This window comes from Erinaceus europaeus, chromosome 9 (genome assembly GCF_950295315.1).
Source record: "Erinaceus europaeus chromosome 9, mEriEur2.1, whole genome shotgun sequence".
Taxonomy (NCBI): domain Eukaryota; kingdom Metazoa; phylum Chordata; class Mammalia; order Eulipotyphla; family Erinaceidae; genus Erinaceus; species Erinaceus europaeus.
This window is the reverse complement of record NC_080170.1, coordinates 89,474,684-89,493,467: the sequence shown is the minus strand read 5'-3', so window position 1 is coordinate 89,493,467 and position 18,784 is coordinate 89,474,684. Positions and strand designations below refer to the sequence as shown.

Sequence of the window (18,784 nt, the reverse complement as noted above, 5' to 3'; positions counted from 1 at the left end):
AGGGTTATTGCTGGGGCTTGGTGCCTGAACAAGAAAATCCACTGCTCCCAGCGGCCATTTTTTTCCTTTTTTCTTTTTCCCCTTTCTATTTTTATTTGACAAGACAAAGAGAAATTGAGAGGAGAGGGGAGGGAAGACAGAGAGGGAGAAAGATAGATACCTGCAGACCTGCTTTACAACTCATGAAGTGTACACCCTGCAGGTGGGGAGCACCTGGGTCCTTCCACATGGTGATGGGTTGCTTAACCTGGTGTGCCACCACTCAGACCCTCAGACACTCTTATCTTTTAACATCCATGATACTGCGTTTTCGTTGGAGGTTTTTCTGCCCTGGCTATTCGTTCCCAGTCTGCTTAATAGGTTCTCCCTTTTCTACCCTTCCCATGTGTCTGATGTGACTCAAGGTCCTCCCTTTGCACCTTTCCTCCTCGAACTCACTTTTCTAATTGACCATCTTATCACACAGCTGCAATTATGAATCAAATGCTATTAATTTTCAAACCTATTTTCTTTTTTTTTCTTTGTATCTAACCAGGTTTATTTAAAAAAAAAAAAATATATATATATATATATAAAGGAAATACTGACAAAAACCATAGGATAAGAGGGGTACAACTCCATTCATTTCCCACCATTAGAACTCCATATTCCATCCACTTCCCTGATAGTCCTCCTATTCTTTATCCCTCTGGGAGTGTGGACCTAGGATCATTATGGGGTGCAGAAGGTCTGGCTTCTGTAAGTGCTTCCCCACTGAACATGGTTGACAGGTCGATCTATACTCCCAGCCTGTCTCTTTTTTTTTTTTAATTTTTTATTTAAGAAAGGATTAATGAACAAAAACATAAGGTAGGAGGGGTACAACTCCACACAATTCCCACCACCCAATCTCCATAACCCACCCCCTCCCATGATAGCTTTCCCATTCTCTAGCCCTCTGGGAGCATGGACCCAGGGTCATTGAGGGTTGCAGAAGGTAGAAGGTCTGGCTTCTGTAATTGCTTCCCCGCTGAACATGGGCATTGACTGGTTGGTCCATACTCCCAGTTTGCCTCTATCTTTCCCTAGTAAGGTGTGTCTCTGGGGAAGCTGAGCTCCAGCACACATTGGTGGAGAGCAGTCTGGAAAATCACTCCCAGAAGGCTAGACATGGACCTTCCATATGATCCAGTAATTCCTCTCCTGGGGTTATACCCCAAGGACTTCAAACCTATTTTCACTCTCTTAAGTCTTAGACATTTATACTCAACTTCACAAAAGATATCCATCCCTCTGAGGGCTGGAGATAGGTCAACATCAGCACACTGAATTTTTTATGCCTGAGGTTCCCAGAAGCTTCTGACATGATCATATGCCAAAGCTGAGCAATACTCTTGATCTCTCTCTTTCAATTTCTCTTTCTTATGAAAAAAATAAAGTTAAAAAAATAACAGAAGATATCCTTAGTAAGAGATGCTTCACACAAATACTGAAATGTATCTAAAAGTGATCACCTTCCTTGGGCTCTGCTACCATTCTTCCAGGAACCTGGTTTCTGCCATGTTGCTTAAGACCATGAACAGCATTGTGATTATTCAATTATTCAGATCCATAAGACAGCAAAATGGGGATGATTCTTCTTTTTTTTTTTTTAAACTTACCCACTAGAATTAACACTGGGACTCAGTTCCAGTAATGATAGATATAGATGGAGAAAAAAAGAGAAAATGGAGAGATAAGAGAGAAGGGGGACACCTGCTATACTGCTCCACTGCTTATAAAGCTTTACCCTGCAGATGGGGACTAGGGCTTGAACCCAGAACCATGCACATGACAACATGTGCACTCTACCCGGTGTGCATTAAATGACAGCCTGTAAGTCTTCTTTCTATCCATGGCATCCAATCAACTACCCAAACCTGTCAATTCTACCGCTTTGGAATTCTCCAAATATATGTCTCTCTACTTCCACTGTCTTTCCTATTGACACTGCCTCAAACCATATCTTACTAGAATTCCAATTAATATCTTCTAACCAGATCTCCTTGCTCTTTTCCCTCCCCAGTCCATCATCTATTCTACAGGAAATTTCATCATAACTCCGTTCTCAAAATCCTGTAGTGACTCAACTCTTCATTTCTAGCTTCAATGCCAATCAGTAACTAGCTTCCTTCATACTCCCAGATCTCAAATTGTATTATAGGGCCATTGTCATCAAAACTGCTTGGTACTGGAACATGAATAGACATACTAACTAGTGGAATAGAATTGAGAGCCCAAAAGTAAGCCCCCACACCTATGGACATCTACTCTTTGACAAAGGTGCCCAGACTATTAAATGGGGAAAGCAGAGTCTCTTCAACAAATGGTGTTGGGAAAAATGGGTTGAAACATGCAGAAGAATGAAAAGGAACCATTATATTTCACCAAATACAAAAGTAAATTCCAAGTGGATCAAGGACTTGGATGTTAGACCACAAACTATCAGATACTTAGAGGAAAATAATGGCAGAACTCACTCTTTCCACATAAATTTTAAAGGCATCTTCAATGAAATGAACCCAGTTACAAAGAAGACTAAGGCAAGCATAAACCTATGGGACTACATCAAGTTAAAAAGCTTCTGCACAGATAAAGAAACTACTACCCAAACCAAGAGACCCCTCTCACAGAATGGGAGAAGATCTTTACATGCCATACATCAGACAAGAGGCTAGTAACCAAATATATAAAGAGCTTGCAAATCTCAACAACAAGACAACAAATAACCCAATCCAAAAATGGGGGGAGGACATGGACAGAATATTCACCACAGAAGAGATCCAAAAGGCTGAGAAACACATGAAAATATGCTCCAAGTCTCTGATTGTCAGAGAAATGCAAATCAAGACAACAATGAGATATCACTTCACTCCTGTGAGAACATCATACATCAGAAAAGGTAACAGCAGCAAATGCTGGAGAGGTTGTGGGGTCAAAGGAACCCTCCTGCACTGCTGGTGGTAATGTCAATTGGTCCAACCTCTGTGGAGAGCAGTCTGGAGAACTCTCAGAAGGCTAGAAATGGAGATACTCTATGATCCTGCAATTCCTCTCCTGGGGCTATATCCTAAGGAACCCAACAATCCCATCCAAAAAGATCTGTGTACACATATGTTCTTGGCAGCACAATTTATAATAGCCAAAACCTGGAAGCAACCCAGGTGTCCAACAACAGATGAGTGGCTGAGCAAGTTGTGGTAAATATATAATGGAATACTACTCAGGTATTAAAAATGGTGACTTCACCGTTTTCAGCCGATCTTGGATGGACCTTGAAAAATTCATGTTAAGTGAAATAAGTCAGAAAGAGAAGGATGAATATGGGATGATCTCACTCTCAGGCAGAAGTTGAAAAACAAGATCAGAAGAGAAAATACAAGTAGAACCTGATCTGGAATTGGCGTATTGCACCAACGTAAAAGACTCTGAAGTGTGTGGGGGTGGGGGTGGGGGTGGGGGTGGGGGGAGAATACAGGTCCAAAAAGGATGACAGAGGACCTAGTGGGGGTTGTACTGTTATATGGAAAACTGGGAAATGTTATGTATGTAAAAACGATTGTATTTACTGTTGAATGTAAAACATTAATTCCCCAATAAAGAAATTAAAAAAAAAAAAAAAGAATCTGAGTAGATGGTGCTGCTGTTCATGGTGTTACGTAATAGAGCAGAAATGAACTTTCTGGTTCCACATTGGCAAATGGTGACATGGTCTTTTTGAAGCCCAGCAGCCTAGGTTTGAATGTCACCTTTGATGTTCATTAGCTACGTAATCTTAAACAAATCACTTAATCTGGGACTCAGTTTTTTTTCACTTGCTAAATGGGGATATAGTGGTACTTATGTCATAGTTAAGCACTCAGTAAATGTTAGCTGTTATTATCCAGTCCTATCTTGTTTAGGACAAGTATTGCCCACAGAAAGTGTAATTGTGGATGTTTAAAAAAACGTGCAACTATAACAGAGTAAGAACAATTTTAACAACAATTTGGTGTTTTTTGATATTTATTCTTCTGAAATATCTACCACAATGCCTGCCTAATCTCAGACTTTACTTCAGCATAATCATATGGCGGTAAACAGCATATTACCTGAGACGCCATGACAGGAACTTGAGTAACAGGATCTTGATTTACTACAATGGGACCCTGAGAAGAATCAGGAGCCATTGTAACATTAGGAAATCCTATAGAAGGAAAATAAGTTGTGATAATTTGTTGTGTTTTACTCAATTGACTTCAGAAGCACTATATACTGTAGTAGGATCATATCATCATTTGAAAATTGTTAATAAGTATGGCAGTTCACACTTAGATAGTACTTACTACATGTCAGGCATTATTCTAAATGCTTTTATGTTTATTAAATCATTTTACTTTCACAAAATCCACTGAGGGTGCTACTATTGTCATACAGGAAACTGAAACACAGAGAAATGAATACAGAGTCACAGGAATAAGTGACCAAATGCAGACTCAAACCATAAGCCAAAAACTAATTATCTACTTTTGAAGAATTAAGATAAATAGTAGATCATTTCTACTTTAGAGGTAGTAATACAATGTATCTAACAAAAGGCAAAGTTCCATTCTAGCAACTGAAGTTACTTTACATTTCAAATTAAGCATTCCTCAAATTATATATAAACAGATTTTTTAAGCAGATGAAAATTCAATATTTATAAACTAAAAATTAAGTCATTTTAATTATAAAGTCTTAACACACTGCACCATACTATCTTTAAGTAGATGATAACAATTTGCTTTACCTTATCTGAATAATTTGTAATAGGTAAGTATTCTTAACAAAAGGCAAACAAATTATGATGACTACACGCTCACAACTCTAACATGCTATCCAAGAACAATTGCAATAAAAGTAATAGTATACCTAAAATATTTTAAATTATTCTCAAGTTAGTTGTGGCGTATAGCAAGGAAAAAAAATTAGAATTGAATATTTTACCTGTGCGCATACGAGGATAATCAACAAAGAGATCTTTCACTGCAGTCATCAAGTGATCAGATTGTTTCAATGCATCCTGCATCAGGATTTGATCAGAAAGAATCTAGACATGTGTTAATGATAAATATTGTTATTCAGAAAAAAATATACACTTATCGAATCACAAAGCAAATGTTTATATAAAGGCTTGGTGCATAAAAAGAACTATAGGCCACTGTCTTCCTAAAATCCTTCTGTGAGAATATCCTTAAGTACCAGGAGATGGAGCTATATAATAACTAGTGGAGTTTAAATGTGTGGCTTCAATCCAAGAAATATATTAATGTGTGGTTCAGTATACACAAAAATGTAAATGTAGACATTTAATGAAAGTTTTAGTTGGACTTACTCTGTAAGAATGACTCTGACATTTTCTTAGGTTTCTATTATTTTCATAAAGACAGTTACAATTCACTAACTTCATTTCACAATTCAATAACAAGGTGTGATGGACAGTTGGAAAAACACTGATTAAAGCCATGACTCTGAGTCATTTAAAAGTATTTCAACCACTACAATGATTTCCTAATCTACTAGTAGGACATTTTTTTCAAACTTAAAAAACAAGTTGCAAGGTAGAAGTGTGTGTGTGTGTGTGGGGGGGGGGAAATCAAACAAACAAAAAAGTAATGATTCTATATTTTTAAACAAGTCAGGTTTTTACTCTGGACAGAAGAGACTTTGAGGTTATATTTTCAACTTTGGAACTTTCAAATAATTGCAATTAAGGACCCACAGATCAAGAAAAAGTAAATCAATTCAACCCACCCCCACCAGATGGCATTCTCCAGTTGAAAAGAGTATTAAAATTAGAAGCTGTGCCAGACCTTCGACCTTCCACGCCCCTTAGAGATCTTTGTTCCATATTCCCAGAGGGATAAAGAATAGGGAACCTTCCAATGGAGGGAATGGGACACTAGTGGTGGGAATTGTATGAATTTTACCACCCTTATCCCACAATGTTGATCATTATTAAATCACCAATAATAAATTTAAAAAGAAAAAGAAGTTGAAAAATAAGAAGACACAAAGCAGAACCTGGACTGGGTATGGTGTATTGCACCAAAGTAAAGGACTCTGGGGAAGGGTTCAGGTCTTGGAACATGATGTCAAAGGACAAAGAGGGGGGTGAAATGTTATGTGGAAAGCTAAGAAATGTTATACATGTACACACTACTGCATTTTATTTTTTGTTTTGTATTTTATTGTTGACTGTAAACCATTAATCCTCTTCCAATATATATATCTGCATGGTTTACAAAATTAACTCAAATTTTTAAAAGCATATGGTAACAAAAAGCTCCTACCATAATATCTAGACCATAGAACGAGGTTTACAATATGACCTCAATTATTGTTTTCAGAAAAAGAAAAATAACAACAATCATATTCTGACTTTTTTTTTGCCCCTCTTCTTTACTATGGAAAAGCAAGTTATCTTGGCTGGTTAAGCTGGTAAAAAACAAAGTCCTAAATTTGTTCCATGAATAAGATTTCTTCTGCTGTTTAACTACTGCAATTATTACTTAGGAAAGAAAACAAATAGACTTATAACCTATCACTTATATTAGACAAATTATACAACCCAAAACTTGCAAATAGAAGTTTTAAGAGTTCACTATTTAAAAATTAACAACAAAAATATTTCTCTTCTATCAATACAGACATAATTGACAGGCTGTGTAGGAATATTTTTTTCATTGTCAAGACCAGGTATAATAACAAGGGCTCTAGTAAAGCCACTACCCTGCTGTCTTTTAGTAATCTCTGCCAAGGCTACTTTGTAAGGATAGTTTTGAGTAAATAACAATCACTAAATTCATTGGCTCTTTCTAGATATCAAATTAAACTTTCGATCAATTTTCAGTACACAAAGCAAAACTTAAGAGTGATGCCATACATCTTGAATTTTCAAAGGCTCCTCAAAAAACTTCTCCTCCTAGCATATTTCTTTCCGAAACAAACAAAAAAAAAAAGATGGGATTGGAAAATTCAGTGAAACTTGTAAAAGTATTGTACTTTTGAAGCTTATACTTATCAAAGCTTCTCTCTCTGATTCATACTTGGACTCTTATTTGATTCTGATGGCATGAGCTTATCATAAAGTTAATAAAATCTAAAATTATACTGGTCAAAGAAGTTTACTTTATGATAATCTAAGTGCTCTGTTTCTATAGAATGGGTGCTGGTAGTTCTAATCTAATACAAAGTAGGTATGTAATGCAAATAAAGACAATGAGATACCACTTCACTCCTGCGAGACTGTCAATACATCAGAAAAGGTAGGAGCAACAAATGCTGGAGAGGTTGTGGGGTCAAAGGAACCTTCCTGCACTGCTGGTGGGAATGTCAATTGGTCCAGCCTATGTGGAGAGCAGTCTGGAGAACTCTCAGAAGGCTAGAAATGGACCTCCCCTATGACCCGCAATTCCTCTCCTGGGGATATATCCTAAGGAACCCAACACATCCATCCAAAAAGATTTGTGTATACCTATGTTCTTAGCAGCTCAATTTATAATAGCCAAAATCTGGAAGCAACCCAGGTGTCCAACAACAGATGAGTGGCTGAGCAAGTTGTGGTATATATATAATGGAATACTACTCAGGTATTAAAAATGGTGACTTCACTGTTTTCAGGCCATCTTTGATGAAGCTTGAAAAATTCATGTTAAGTGAAATAAGTCAGAAAGAGAAGGATGAATATGGGATGATCTCACTCTCAGGCAGAAGTTGAAAAACAAGATCAGAAGAGAAAACACTTAGGCAGAACCTGAACTGGAGTTGGTGTACTGCACCAAAGCAAAACATCACATAAAATCTCATAACATCACAAACATCTCATAAAAACTGCAGCAAATACTGGGCGCGAGGAATAACATCATTGCAAGACTGGCCAGCTCCTCATGGGGCGCGAGCGCTTCCACACTACGATCATCCTCTCTGGCATTATGCTATTCCACTGCAGAATACTGTGCCCCAGTATGGTTCTGTAGCCCCCATGTCCACTTGGTCGATTCCAAATTATATTCCTCCATGAGGATAATTTCTGGAACCATCCGTTCCACCCCGGTTCCATGGCTGCCAGTTCTTAGCAACATCGCCCCGCCAGATATTCGTCGGGATGCAGCATCATCTAAGTTCATTTCCCACGTCTACACTCGACCGGACCTGCCAATATATGCAGATATCTTCGCCCACCCTGTCCAACGCTTGACGTCTCGTCACCCAATCTGGTCTCCTACGCCTACACTGAACTTCTCTGCTCCAGACTCTTGGAAACAGAGTTGGCAGTCAGCTGAGGTAAAGAACAAACACCTCATCACAGACCCCTGCAAGCGTCAACCCGGCTTTGACCTAGCACGTTATGATTGGGCCCTCCTCAATCGCTATCGAACAGGCCATGGCCGGTGCACCGCTATGTTCCACCGCTGGGGAGCCAGAGACGACCCGAACTGCCCCTGCGGCTACAGACAGACTATGACCCACATAGTCAACGACTGCCACCTCTCCAGATTCAAAGGAGGTCTTGAAACTTTACATCAGGCTCAACCTGATGCTGTTGACTGGCTACGGAAGAAGGGCAAACACTAGAAGAAGAAGAAGACCAAACCAAAAGACTCTGAGGTGTGTGTGTGGGGGGGGAAGAGTACAGATCCTGGGAAATGATGGCAGAGGACCTAGCTGGGGATTGTACTGTTATATGGAAAACTGAGAAATGTTATGTATGTACAAACTATTGTATTTACTGTTGAATGTAAAACATTAATCCCCCAATAAAGAAATTAAAAAAAAAAAACAAAGCAGGTATTTCTAAGTGGATTTCTTCCTTGGGTACAAACACATCCCATAACAGAGTCATGGTAAATGTTTTAGCAATATTGAAATAAAAGATACACATATCTTTTAACATTTAATCATTTATCCTATATGCACTCATGTATCCAAAAATACATGCAAGGATGTATATTACATTACTTATAGAAATGAAGCAGAAAGAATTATGTGGGTGGCAGACAATGCTACTTATCCACCATCATCATTTCCCATTTACTTTTTTTTTTTTTTTCATAACCAGAGAGAACTACTCAGCTCTGGCTGCCAGTGATGTATGGAATTGAACTTGGGAGTTTGGAGCCTCAAGCAAGAGAGTCTCTTGGCATAACATTATGTTATATCTCCCACCCCCATTTTCCTTTTTTTTTTAATTTAAGAATTAATTAATTAATTTATTTATTTATTTATTTATTTATGAGAAAGATAGGAGGAGAGAGAGAAAGAACCACACATCAATCTGGTACATATGCCGCTGGGGATTGAACTCGGGACCTCATGATTGAGAGTCCAATGCTTTATCCACCTGGTCACCTCTCAAACCACCATTTTCCCTTTAAACAGCAGTATTCCCAAGTCTTAGTCAAGCATCTGGCTAATTTCAGAACCATTTTTGCATGTTGAAATAATACTTTGATAAATTTCTGACCAACACATATGATTGGTATTAAACAGACCAGCATAAATTTTCTTTTCCACTTCCTGCTGACAAGATAAAACTAGAAGAATCTAGAAAAACCATTCAGTACCATCATAAAGGACCACAGGCCTCTTGTCAACTACTATTTACCATTCATAAGAGATAAATAGATTTTGTTTTATTTAAGCCATAATATTTGAGTTCATTTCTCCCTGAAAGCTAAAATTACATTTGAAAACATGCCTTGAATGCCTACTGATAATAAAGTACTAGCTAAATTATGACATATCTGTATACTACCTGACTATTAAAAGGAAAAGGCAATATTTTTAAAGCTTTAGTTATTGGGCTAGGGAGACAGATCATCAAGACTTGCATGACTGAGGGCCTCAGAGGCTCTAGGTTCAGTCCCCAGCATCCCCATATATGCCAGAGATTAAAAGGGATCTATCTCCCTCATAAAAACCAATAAATTGCTTTTAATCAATTGACAGCTTTTAAATATATATATATTTATTTTTATGAGAGCAAAAGAGGGAGACTAGAACAGTTCTCTGCAGGTAAATAAGATCGAAGTCTCACAAATGCAAGTTCTGTGCTTTACACAATGAACCAGCTGCTCTGGTAGCAAGAAAAGGCAAATTTCTAACTCCTGACACAGAACACCCTCCAAATTATATTGCTAAAGGGAAACACCTAGATCCCACTAAAAACAGGGTTCTTAATCTTGGCAGTATATTGAATCACATAGGAACTGTCTGAAAAACACTTAAATAGAGTTGAGTCCCAGGCCCAATAAATCAGAATATCTGTGTATTGCCATATCTGGGTTCAGATAGCACACACACGTGCGTGTGTGCGTGTTTCAGGAAAGTTCTCAATCACTGACTCTAATATGCAGGGATGAGAACCACTGTAGTGAGGTCTGAAGGAGAGGCACCATAAAGAGATGATATGAAAATTTCTACTCATCCTCTTTCACCATTTTTCTTTCAACCCCTACTTCTATTATTTTATTTATTTATTTATTTATTTGCCACTTATCACTTGGGCTCAGTCCTTACACAACTCCCCATTCCTGGCAGCCATTCTACTTCTTCCTTCCTCTCTTTCTTTCTCTTCTTTTCTTTTTCCTTTTTTTTTTTTTTTGATAGATTGTGAGAGACAGTGAGAGAAAGGAGAGACACCTGCAGTACTGCTCTACCATTCCCAAAGTCCCAAATGTGGGGAATTTAGAATCTACTTGCAAAGGGAAACAAAAGTCCAAAATCACCATAAAGGATAAAGGAATCAGATCTTTATTTATAGACTGTGTGTGTGTATGACCACACAACATTTAAATGTACATGACTTATTCAAGATCATATGCATAGAAAAGCCACAGTCTCTCAAGTCAGTTTTTTTTACAAGTTCATATAAACACTTGAGACATATAACTCTTCCTGGTGATACATAAGAACAAGATTGATGTATTTCACTAAGATGTTTAATAAAGTCCTTAGATGACAGTATGATTTAAACTTCCATGAAAGGTCACCCAGGAAATCAAGTATAATAAGTTTCCAACATGGAACAAGAAGCAACATCAAATATGAAACATTCCTTTTACAATGATTTCAGCCCAATTTTCCAGATATAAGTGGTTTGTTTGCTTGTCTGCTTTGTTTTTGCACCTAAGCAAAGGACTCTGGAGAAGGGAGGAAAGGGATGAGGTTGGGGGGGGGGGGAAGGGCAGCTCTGGGATCATGTCCTGGTGCATGATAGTGGAAAATGACCCAATCTGGGGGAAAGTATTTGCAGACAGACTCCAGACATACCTCTTTCATGATAGATAATCTCCTTTTCTCAAGATTAGAAATTTCTGGTTTCTGTTTCCTCCATTTTCTCTTCAATGCTTTTTCTTGAAGTTCCCAGTGTACTAATGCTCTATTCTTTGATTTATGTATTTCATGACGACGTATCTATATAGAAAATGCATAAATGAATGTTTCAAAGAGCAAAAACCTTTCCTACTCAGATGGCAAAACCACCTACACCAGTTTATCTTTTATTATTTTTCCAGTTGAACATATGTGTATTTATAAGTATTTGCAGCAAGTATTTTCAGCATTCTAAATCATATATATATATATATATATATATATATATTAAAAAATAAGAATCCAGAAATGATAGCCCTAGCTAAAAGAAAAAAAAAAATCAAAAGAATACTGATATTTACTTCCTTTGTATAAGACTATTTAATAATCTAAACTGTTTTTTAAACTACTGTTTGAGAGTCATTCAGTAGTGGTAAAATAAACCAACAAACCAAATATTAAAAAGTATATCATACATAATGAATGTTTATTTTATTTTTTAAATTTTTTAACGTGCAAATCAAAACAATGTTCTATCTATTTCTGAAAATGGCCTACATCAAAAACAGTGCCACTGATGGTATCAAAAAAGGTCACCCTTGTACACTGCTGGTGAGAATATAAATTAGTCTAGCCTCTATAGAAAACAGTACAGAGACTTCAAAAAAAATTTAATTTTTTAAATTTTTAAATTTTTAATTTATTTTCCCTTTTGTTGCCCTTGTTTTTTATTGTTATTATAGTTATTGTTGTTGTTACTGATGTAATCATTGTTGGATAGGACAGAGAGAAATGGAGAGGAGGGAAAGACAGAGGGGGGAAAGATAGATACTTGCAGACCTGCTTCACCACCTGTGAAGCGACTCCCCTGCAGGTGGGGAGCCGGGGCTCAAACTGGGATCCTTACTCCGGTCCTTGCACTTTGTGCCACGTGCTCTTAACCTGCTGCGCTCCCACCTGACTCCCCCCCCCAAAGTTTAAAAGCAGATCTATCATATGCTTAAGCAATCCCACTTCTACATATCTATCCAATGAACACAAAAACACTAATCTGAAAAGATACATGCACACCTATCTGCTTACTATAGATTTAATTACAATAGCCAACATATGGAAACAGAATCTGAGAGATAAAACACATGCCTTATATTACATCTTACGTTACATTGCACTTTCATACAAGTTCAAGGCCCAGAACCACATGGAAGTACTGCAGTACCAAACGTAGCTCCACAAATGGTGATAATGTATTGTGAGTCCTCTCCCTCTCCCTCTCTCTCCCTGTCCTTCTCTCTCTCTCCCCCGACTCTACTGAAAAAAAAATAATAATAGAAAAATTAGTTGAGGAGTGCTGAACTTTTAAAAAAGAAAAAAGATACAAAAGTGCCTAAGGACAGTTAAATTTTAAAAAGAATATGTGTTTCCAACTCTGAAACCATCTCCCCAGATAATACCTTTGGCCCACCAGCATGCTAGCTGTCAGGTTCAGGCAAAAATTAGTAAAGTCATAGGTCCCTGGGAATATACCTAAAATAGACCTACTGGCTTTTTCCAAAATGGAAACTCCAAATCTCATCTGCTATATTCTTGCCTGATTATTAAACAATTTGTTCTGCTTCATATCTTAATGCTTTTTTAGCCACCAAGTTCCAGATGCTACCATGATACCAACCTGAATTCCCTAGGCAGATGACCTCACTAATGTGTCCTGGAACCCCACCTCCCCAGAGCCCTACCCCACTAGGGAAAGAGAGAGACAGGCTAGGAGTATAGATAGACCTACCAACGCCCATGTTCAGTGGAGAAGCAATTACAAAAGCCAGACCTTCCACCTCCTGCACCCATAGTGATCCTGGGTCTATGCTCCCAGAGGGATATAGAATAGGAAAGCTTTCAATGGAGGGCATGGGATACGGAGCTCTGGTGGTGGGAACTGTGTGGAATTGTACACCTCTTATCCTATGCTCTTGTCAATATTTCCATTTTATAAATAATAATAATAATGAAAAAAGAGGGCAGGGACACAGAAAAATGGGGAATTATAGATAAACATAGACAGACAGTCACAGAAATAATAATCAACCCATATCTGTGGCCTTGGGAGAACTATTGCAATTTCCAACAGAGGAAATGGGGCCACAGAACTCTGGTGGTGGGAATGATGTATATACACGTTTTATCTCATAATTTTGTAAATCAATATTAAATCACTAATAAAATAAAAGTTAAATTAAAAATAATGTGATGTATACATATATACAATACAAAATGGAGTAATAACTGGTTATAAAATGAAATCATGCCTTTTGCTACAACATGGGTGAAACTTCAGGGGATCAAGCTAAGTAAATTAGGATTAGAAAGCAAACTAATACCTAGACAGGTAGAGGAAAAGGCAGGGAAATAGCAGAAACTAGAGTAAAAATACAGAAGTACATATAGCATGTTCAAGGAACCAATTATCTACTGACTATGGGCACCCAGTATGTTTGATCAGGAGTGTAATATAAAATAATGAGATATCTGAAGATAGTAAAAGATTATAAATATGTACAGGACAATATAAGACTAGAAAAAATGAACTATAAACCAACCTATCTGGTTAAATTCCTTGATAAAATTTAGAATTACAGAAATTATATCTATCTGTAGATAGATACACACACACACACACACACACACACACACACACACACACACGAACAGAACATCCAAGAAGTACTTCAGGTTTCTATTCTGAAGATCAGAAACCAATTATCAACAAATGATTTAGCTTTTAATAATAAACTTACCAAGTCTTCAGGAGTTGCCCGATGTACTGTTAGATCATTCACGGTACTCTGCAAGAGGAAAAAAAAAAAGGAAAAGAAAGAATGATAAATCTGATTGCTTTTTATGTTTCTTAAGAAATATTTGTATATACTGGATTTTTTTTTTCTTTTCCCTCAGGGTTATCACTTGGTAGTTATAACAGGCTTGGTGCTGGTATTATGAATCCAGTGCCCTTGGTGGTCATTTTTTCCATTTTATTGGATAAGACAGAGAGACACCGAGAGAGAAGGGAAAAATAGAAAAGGGGAGAGAAAGACACCTGCAGAATGCGTCACCACTTTTAAAGTGATCCGCTGCAAGTGGGGAGCCAGGGCTCAAATTGTGATCCTTGAGCAGGCTTGTGCTTCATACTATGTGCACTTAACCTGATGTCCCAGCACCCTGCACCATGTATAAACTGTATTTTGATGTGTGAAAAATGTATTCAAAGTCCTAGGAGCAATACTCTTTCTAGGGGGGTGGATAACATAATGGTTATGCAAAAAAACTTTTTACACCTGAGGCTCCAAAGTTCTAGGTTCGATTTCCTTACCCCCTCCACTCCTACCATAAGCTAGAGTTGAGCAATGCTTTGCTTTCTCCCCAACCCCTCTCTCACTCTCCCTCTAGCTTCTACCTATCTATATATAATAACTATTAATGATAATGATAAAACAAGTCATACTTGAAGAAAGAGAAGAAGAAGGAGGAGGAGGAGAAGAAGTCTTCCTAGGGCCAGTTTTCTCTATTTAAGTATTAACACGAATTACTTTTAGCTACTTTATAAAAAATACACTAACTTAAGTATCTTCAAAAAATGCTAAATTCACAAAACAGGCATACAGCATATTAGTATAAAAATAAAATAGGGTAGTATACAATTAAAAATAAGTAAATTTAACAAAAATTATAGTTTTAAAGCTATCTTTCTGAGAATGAGACAACTCTAAAAATTCTAAAGACATTGTGATCACTCTACAGAAGTTTGATTTCTGTCCCTACAAGCACCATAAGCATAGAAATTATAGAGATGAAATTTAAGGAGAAAAGAAAATTTCAGCATTATTATGACTGCTCCAAACTGTTTTCTTTTGAATTTACCTTTAAATCTAATTTATAAGTCATTTCCAAAAATAGCACACTTTTTTTTTTATCAAAACGATATGATTCCATTTGATCCCTCTTATCTCATTAAACATTTCAAATGACTTATAAGTACATTCAAATTCAGTCAAACTTCAAAACCAGAGATTTTTCCAGCACTGGAGATCATAGAAAGTAATGAGTAAGGTGCAGAATGTAATTTTAAATGATGGGTTCCAATTATATCTTCAACAACCGCAGCAACTGACTTTTCCAAAGCAATCACCCTGAAAGGGTCAATATGTGTTGTCACATGCATTTTCCCTTTCAGTCATACCCCTTGAGATGTACCTTTTATTTTTTTTATTGCCACTAGGGTTATCACTGTGGTTCAGTGCCTACCACACATCCACTGCTCCTGATGAATATTTTTTTTCCTTTCCTTTTTTATTTGATAGGAGAGAAGTGGAGAGGGGAGACAAGACAGAGAAATAGATAGTTACCTGCAGCATTGTTTCAATGCACAGAAAGCATCTTCCCCCTGTGGGTTTGAAATGTACTTTTTAAAGTATACTTTGTTATCCTTCAAATCAGCTTTGTAATATTTCATTGTAAATATAATGGCAACAAAGTAATTTTCTTTTCTTTTTTAAAAATTTATTTATTATTAGAAAGAGACAGAGAATTGAGGGGGAGAAAGGGGAGAGACAGAGAGATACCTGCAGGCCCACATCACTATTTGTGAAGCTTTTCCCCTGCAGAAGGGGACCAGGGGTTTGAACCTTGGTCCTTGGGCACTGTCATGTGTACATTTAATCAGATGTACCACCTCCTGGGCCCCATTTTCTTTCTTCTGTTTTTTTTTCTTTTTTTCCTTTATCTCTAATCATTTTTTTCATCATCTGGGCTTCACAGTTCCTGGATTACTTTTTCAGATATAGAGACTCAGAGGCAGAGACCAAGAAACCTCAGCACCAAAGTGTCCTGCAATGCAGTGGAAGCTGGGCTAAAACTTAAGTCAAGAACAAGACAAAGCAGGTGCACTATCAAGAGGAATTACCTTGCCTTCCTTGCCAAACAAAGCACATTAAAAATAGAGAAACTCCCATCTCATTTCCAAAAGCTGTTAGTCACAGCCCAGAGGTTCTAACTATAAGAGAATCCCTGAGATGCAAACTAGTCCCTGACTAATTACACTGTACAACAGAAAATAAAGACATGTAAAGGCTCATAGACCAAAGGGCCGGGATGAAGAATATTACTTCTTTTGTTTGTTTGTTTTTTATTGTTGTTGTTGTGGTTATTATTATTGTTGCTATTGATATCATTGTTGTTAGATAGGACAGAGAGAAATGGAGAGAGGAGGAGAAGACAGAGAGGGGGAGAGAAAGACACCTGCAGGCCTACTTCACCACCTGTGGGGAAGTGGGGGTTCAAATCAAGATCCTCATGCTGGTCCCTGCACTTTGCGTCATGTGCACTTAACCCACTTACCACCCGACCCCCACATTACTTCTTTTTAAAATGGAAAAGTACCCAGGAGAATATCACAGATATTAAACACTTGTCTCTCATCTTAAGAGATCCTTTGTACTGAAATTGATCAGCTTCTGGAGGTAAAATAAACAAACAAAAACTATTCAAAGCGTAAGAAATCAAGGATCATCCACATGTTTAGCCAAAAATATAACTCAGTTATGGTATCACTGGTAGATAAGGGAAAATCTTTTTTTTCTAAGTACCCCCTCCACACAAACACATATGCAAAATCAGATTTCAGGGACTCAGGCTAGCTATAAGCCTTAAAGTGCTGAGTTTTCTAAGTGGAGTTGGGGAAGATGTTTAATCTTAACCTTCTAAGATTCCAATTCTTCAAAGTAAGTAAAGGTCATAGCTTTGACATATTCTAAATACATATATTCCCTAGACAATTCAGCAGTAGAGCATAGAACTTGCATGCCTGAGGTCCTAGATTCAATCCCACCATATGCCAGAAGTGAATAATTCTCTGCCCCCTCTCTATTCTCTTTTTCATAAAAGCAAATGTTTTAAAAGAAACTTTGCTGGGTCTGCTCTTCCCATGGAGACCAAGAATATAACATACTCAAAAGCCTGTATCACCACATAACATCTTGCACCCCATCCAGAGCACTACACCGAGTGACTTGAGCCATTCAGTCACATCCATTCCTCCAGAGTGATATTACATTACTTATTATCCCACCAGTGCTTACATCCCATTCTTGTTTTACTGGCATTTTCTTCTTCTTTACTTTCAGTGCTTTCCTTCCTCCTCCCCGAGGAACATAACGATTCACTCTGATGAATGACATCTAGGAGAGATAATCATGTATTTTAAAATATAAGAAAAGTAACAATTGAGCAGCACCAGAGAGGAACAAAGACAGCTAGGAAAAAATAGACTTTAAAACATCAGGAGAAAATTTTAAGCATAATGAAAATGAATCAAAATGCTTGTTGTTGTTGTTTTTTGCTACACAATAAATAGAAAAGTAATTTTGAAAAGTATGATAAAAGAGATCTCAAGTCAATAAAATAAGGGACTGTGTGTGTGGGTATGGGTGTGTGTGTACTCGGTTGTCAGAAAAGTCAGTATGCATTTTTGCATAGGAAAAAACAATGTTATGACTTTTCTAACAACTACATATAGTTGTGTGTGTGTGTACATATATTCTTAATAAAGAAATGCAGAAATTATCACTTAAAGCAGAGAACTAGAACAGTAATTGTAGATCACATAAATTCCCATGTAATAGCGAAAAGATTAGCCATGTAATAATAATGTGAAAACATGAGAAAAAGGGCAAATTTTTTTTCCTATAATCACTGTAGGGGGGCCAAGCAGTGGTGCATTTGGTTAAGTGCACATATTACCATGCACAAGGACCCAGGTTCAAGCCCCCATTCCCACCTGCAAGGGGATGCTTCACAAGTGCTGGAGTAGGTCTGCAGCTGTCTTTCTATATCTCCCCCTGCCTCTCTCAATTTCTCTCTGTCCCATCTACTAACAGTAGAAAAAAAAATTTTTAAAGAACTCTAGTGCTTGAAATCACTATCAGGTACACTGACTATTTGCCTGAAAATTAAAGTGGCTAAATTTTTAAAGAACCCATAAGTTTGAACATTTCTAGTATACTATTCATAATAATAAATGGAGGTGGATATTTCTTTAAAGACTTATTTATTTCAATAAGAGAGAGGGAGAGATATCAAAGCACTGTTCAGCCATTGCTAATGGTGTATCAGGGCTCTAACTTGGGCCCTCAGTCATTCAAGTCCTGTACTGCAATGCTATGAGATATCTCCCTAGCCCAAGACTAATCATTGATACTATTGAATAAATTAAGAGTTCTAAGATGGCCTATATATTTCTCAGTACTCTTAAGACAACAATGCCAAATACACTAGGCTAAATATTACACAAAGTTTAAAATAAAAGAGCCATTAGTCTCTGAACACTAAAATTTTATATATACATGTATGACTTTTTAAAAGCAATACATACACATGACTCCTA

At 37.2% G+C, this 18,784-nt stretch overlaps 1 protein-coding gene across 10 annotated transcripts in view; it reads right to left on the bottom strand.

Moving 5' to 3' along the window:
• The window catches only part of SPICE1 (spindle and centriole associated protein 1), a 50,935-nt gene that overhangs the window by 27,599 nt on the left and 4,552 nt on the right, over positions 1 to 18,784 (bottom strand). For 9 of the 10 annotated variants that reach the window (XR_009551655.1, XR_009551656.1, XR_009551654.1 and 6 more), the window contains exons 2-6: positions 17,481 to 17,579; positions 14,145 to 14,192; positions 11,311 to 11,454; positions 4,984 to 5,086; positions 4,110 to 4,204 (exon numbers count right to left, since the gene is read on the bottom strand). Coding sequence is in view for 7 of the 10 variants with exons in the window: in XM_060198356.1 (XP_060054339.1) it covers positions 4,110 to 4,204; positions 4,984 to 5,086; positions 11,311 to 11,454; positions 14,145 to 14,192; positions 17,481 to 17,579 (489 nt within the window). In the remaining 3 variants the exon portion in view is untranslated. Of the gene's footprint in view, positions 1 to 4,109; positions 4,205 to 4,983; positions 5,087 to 11,310; positions 11,455 to 14,144; positions 14,193 to 15,749; positions 15,788 to 17,480; positions 17,580 to 18,784 lie in introns of all 10 variants that reach the window. The other variant, XM_060198358.1, reaches the window with a different exon arrangement.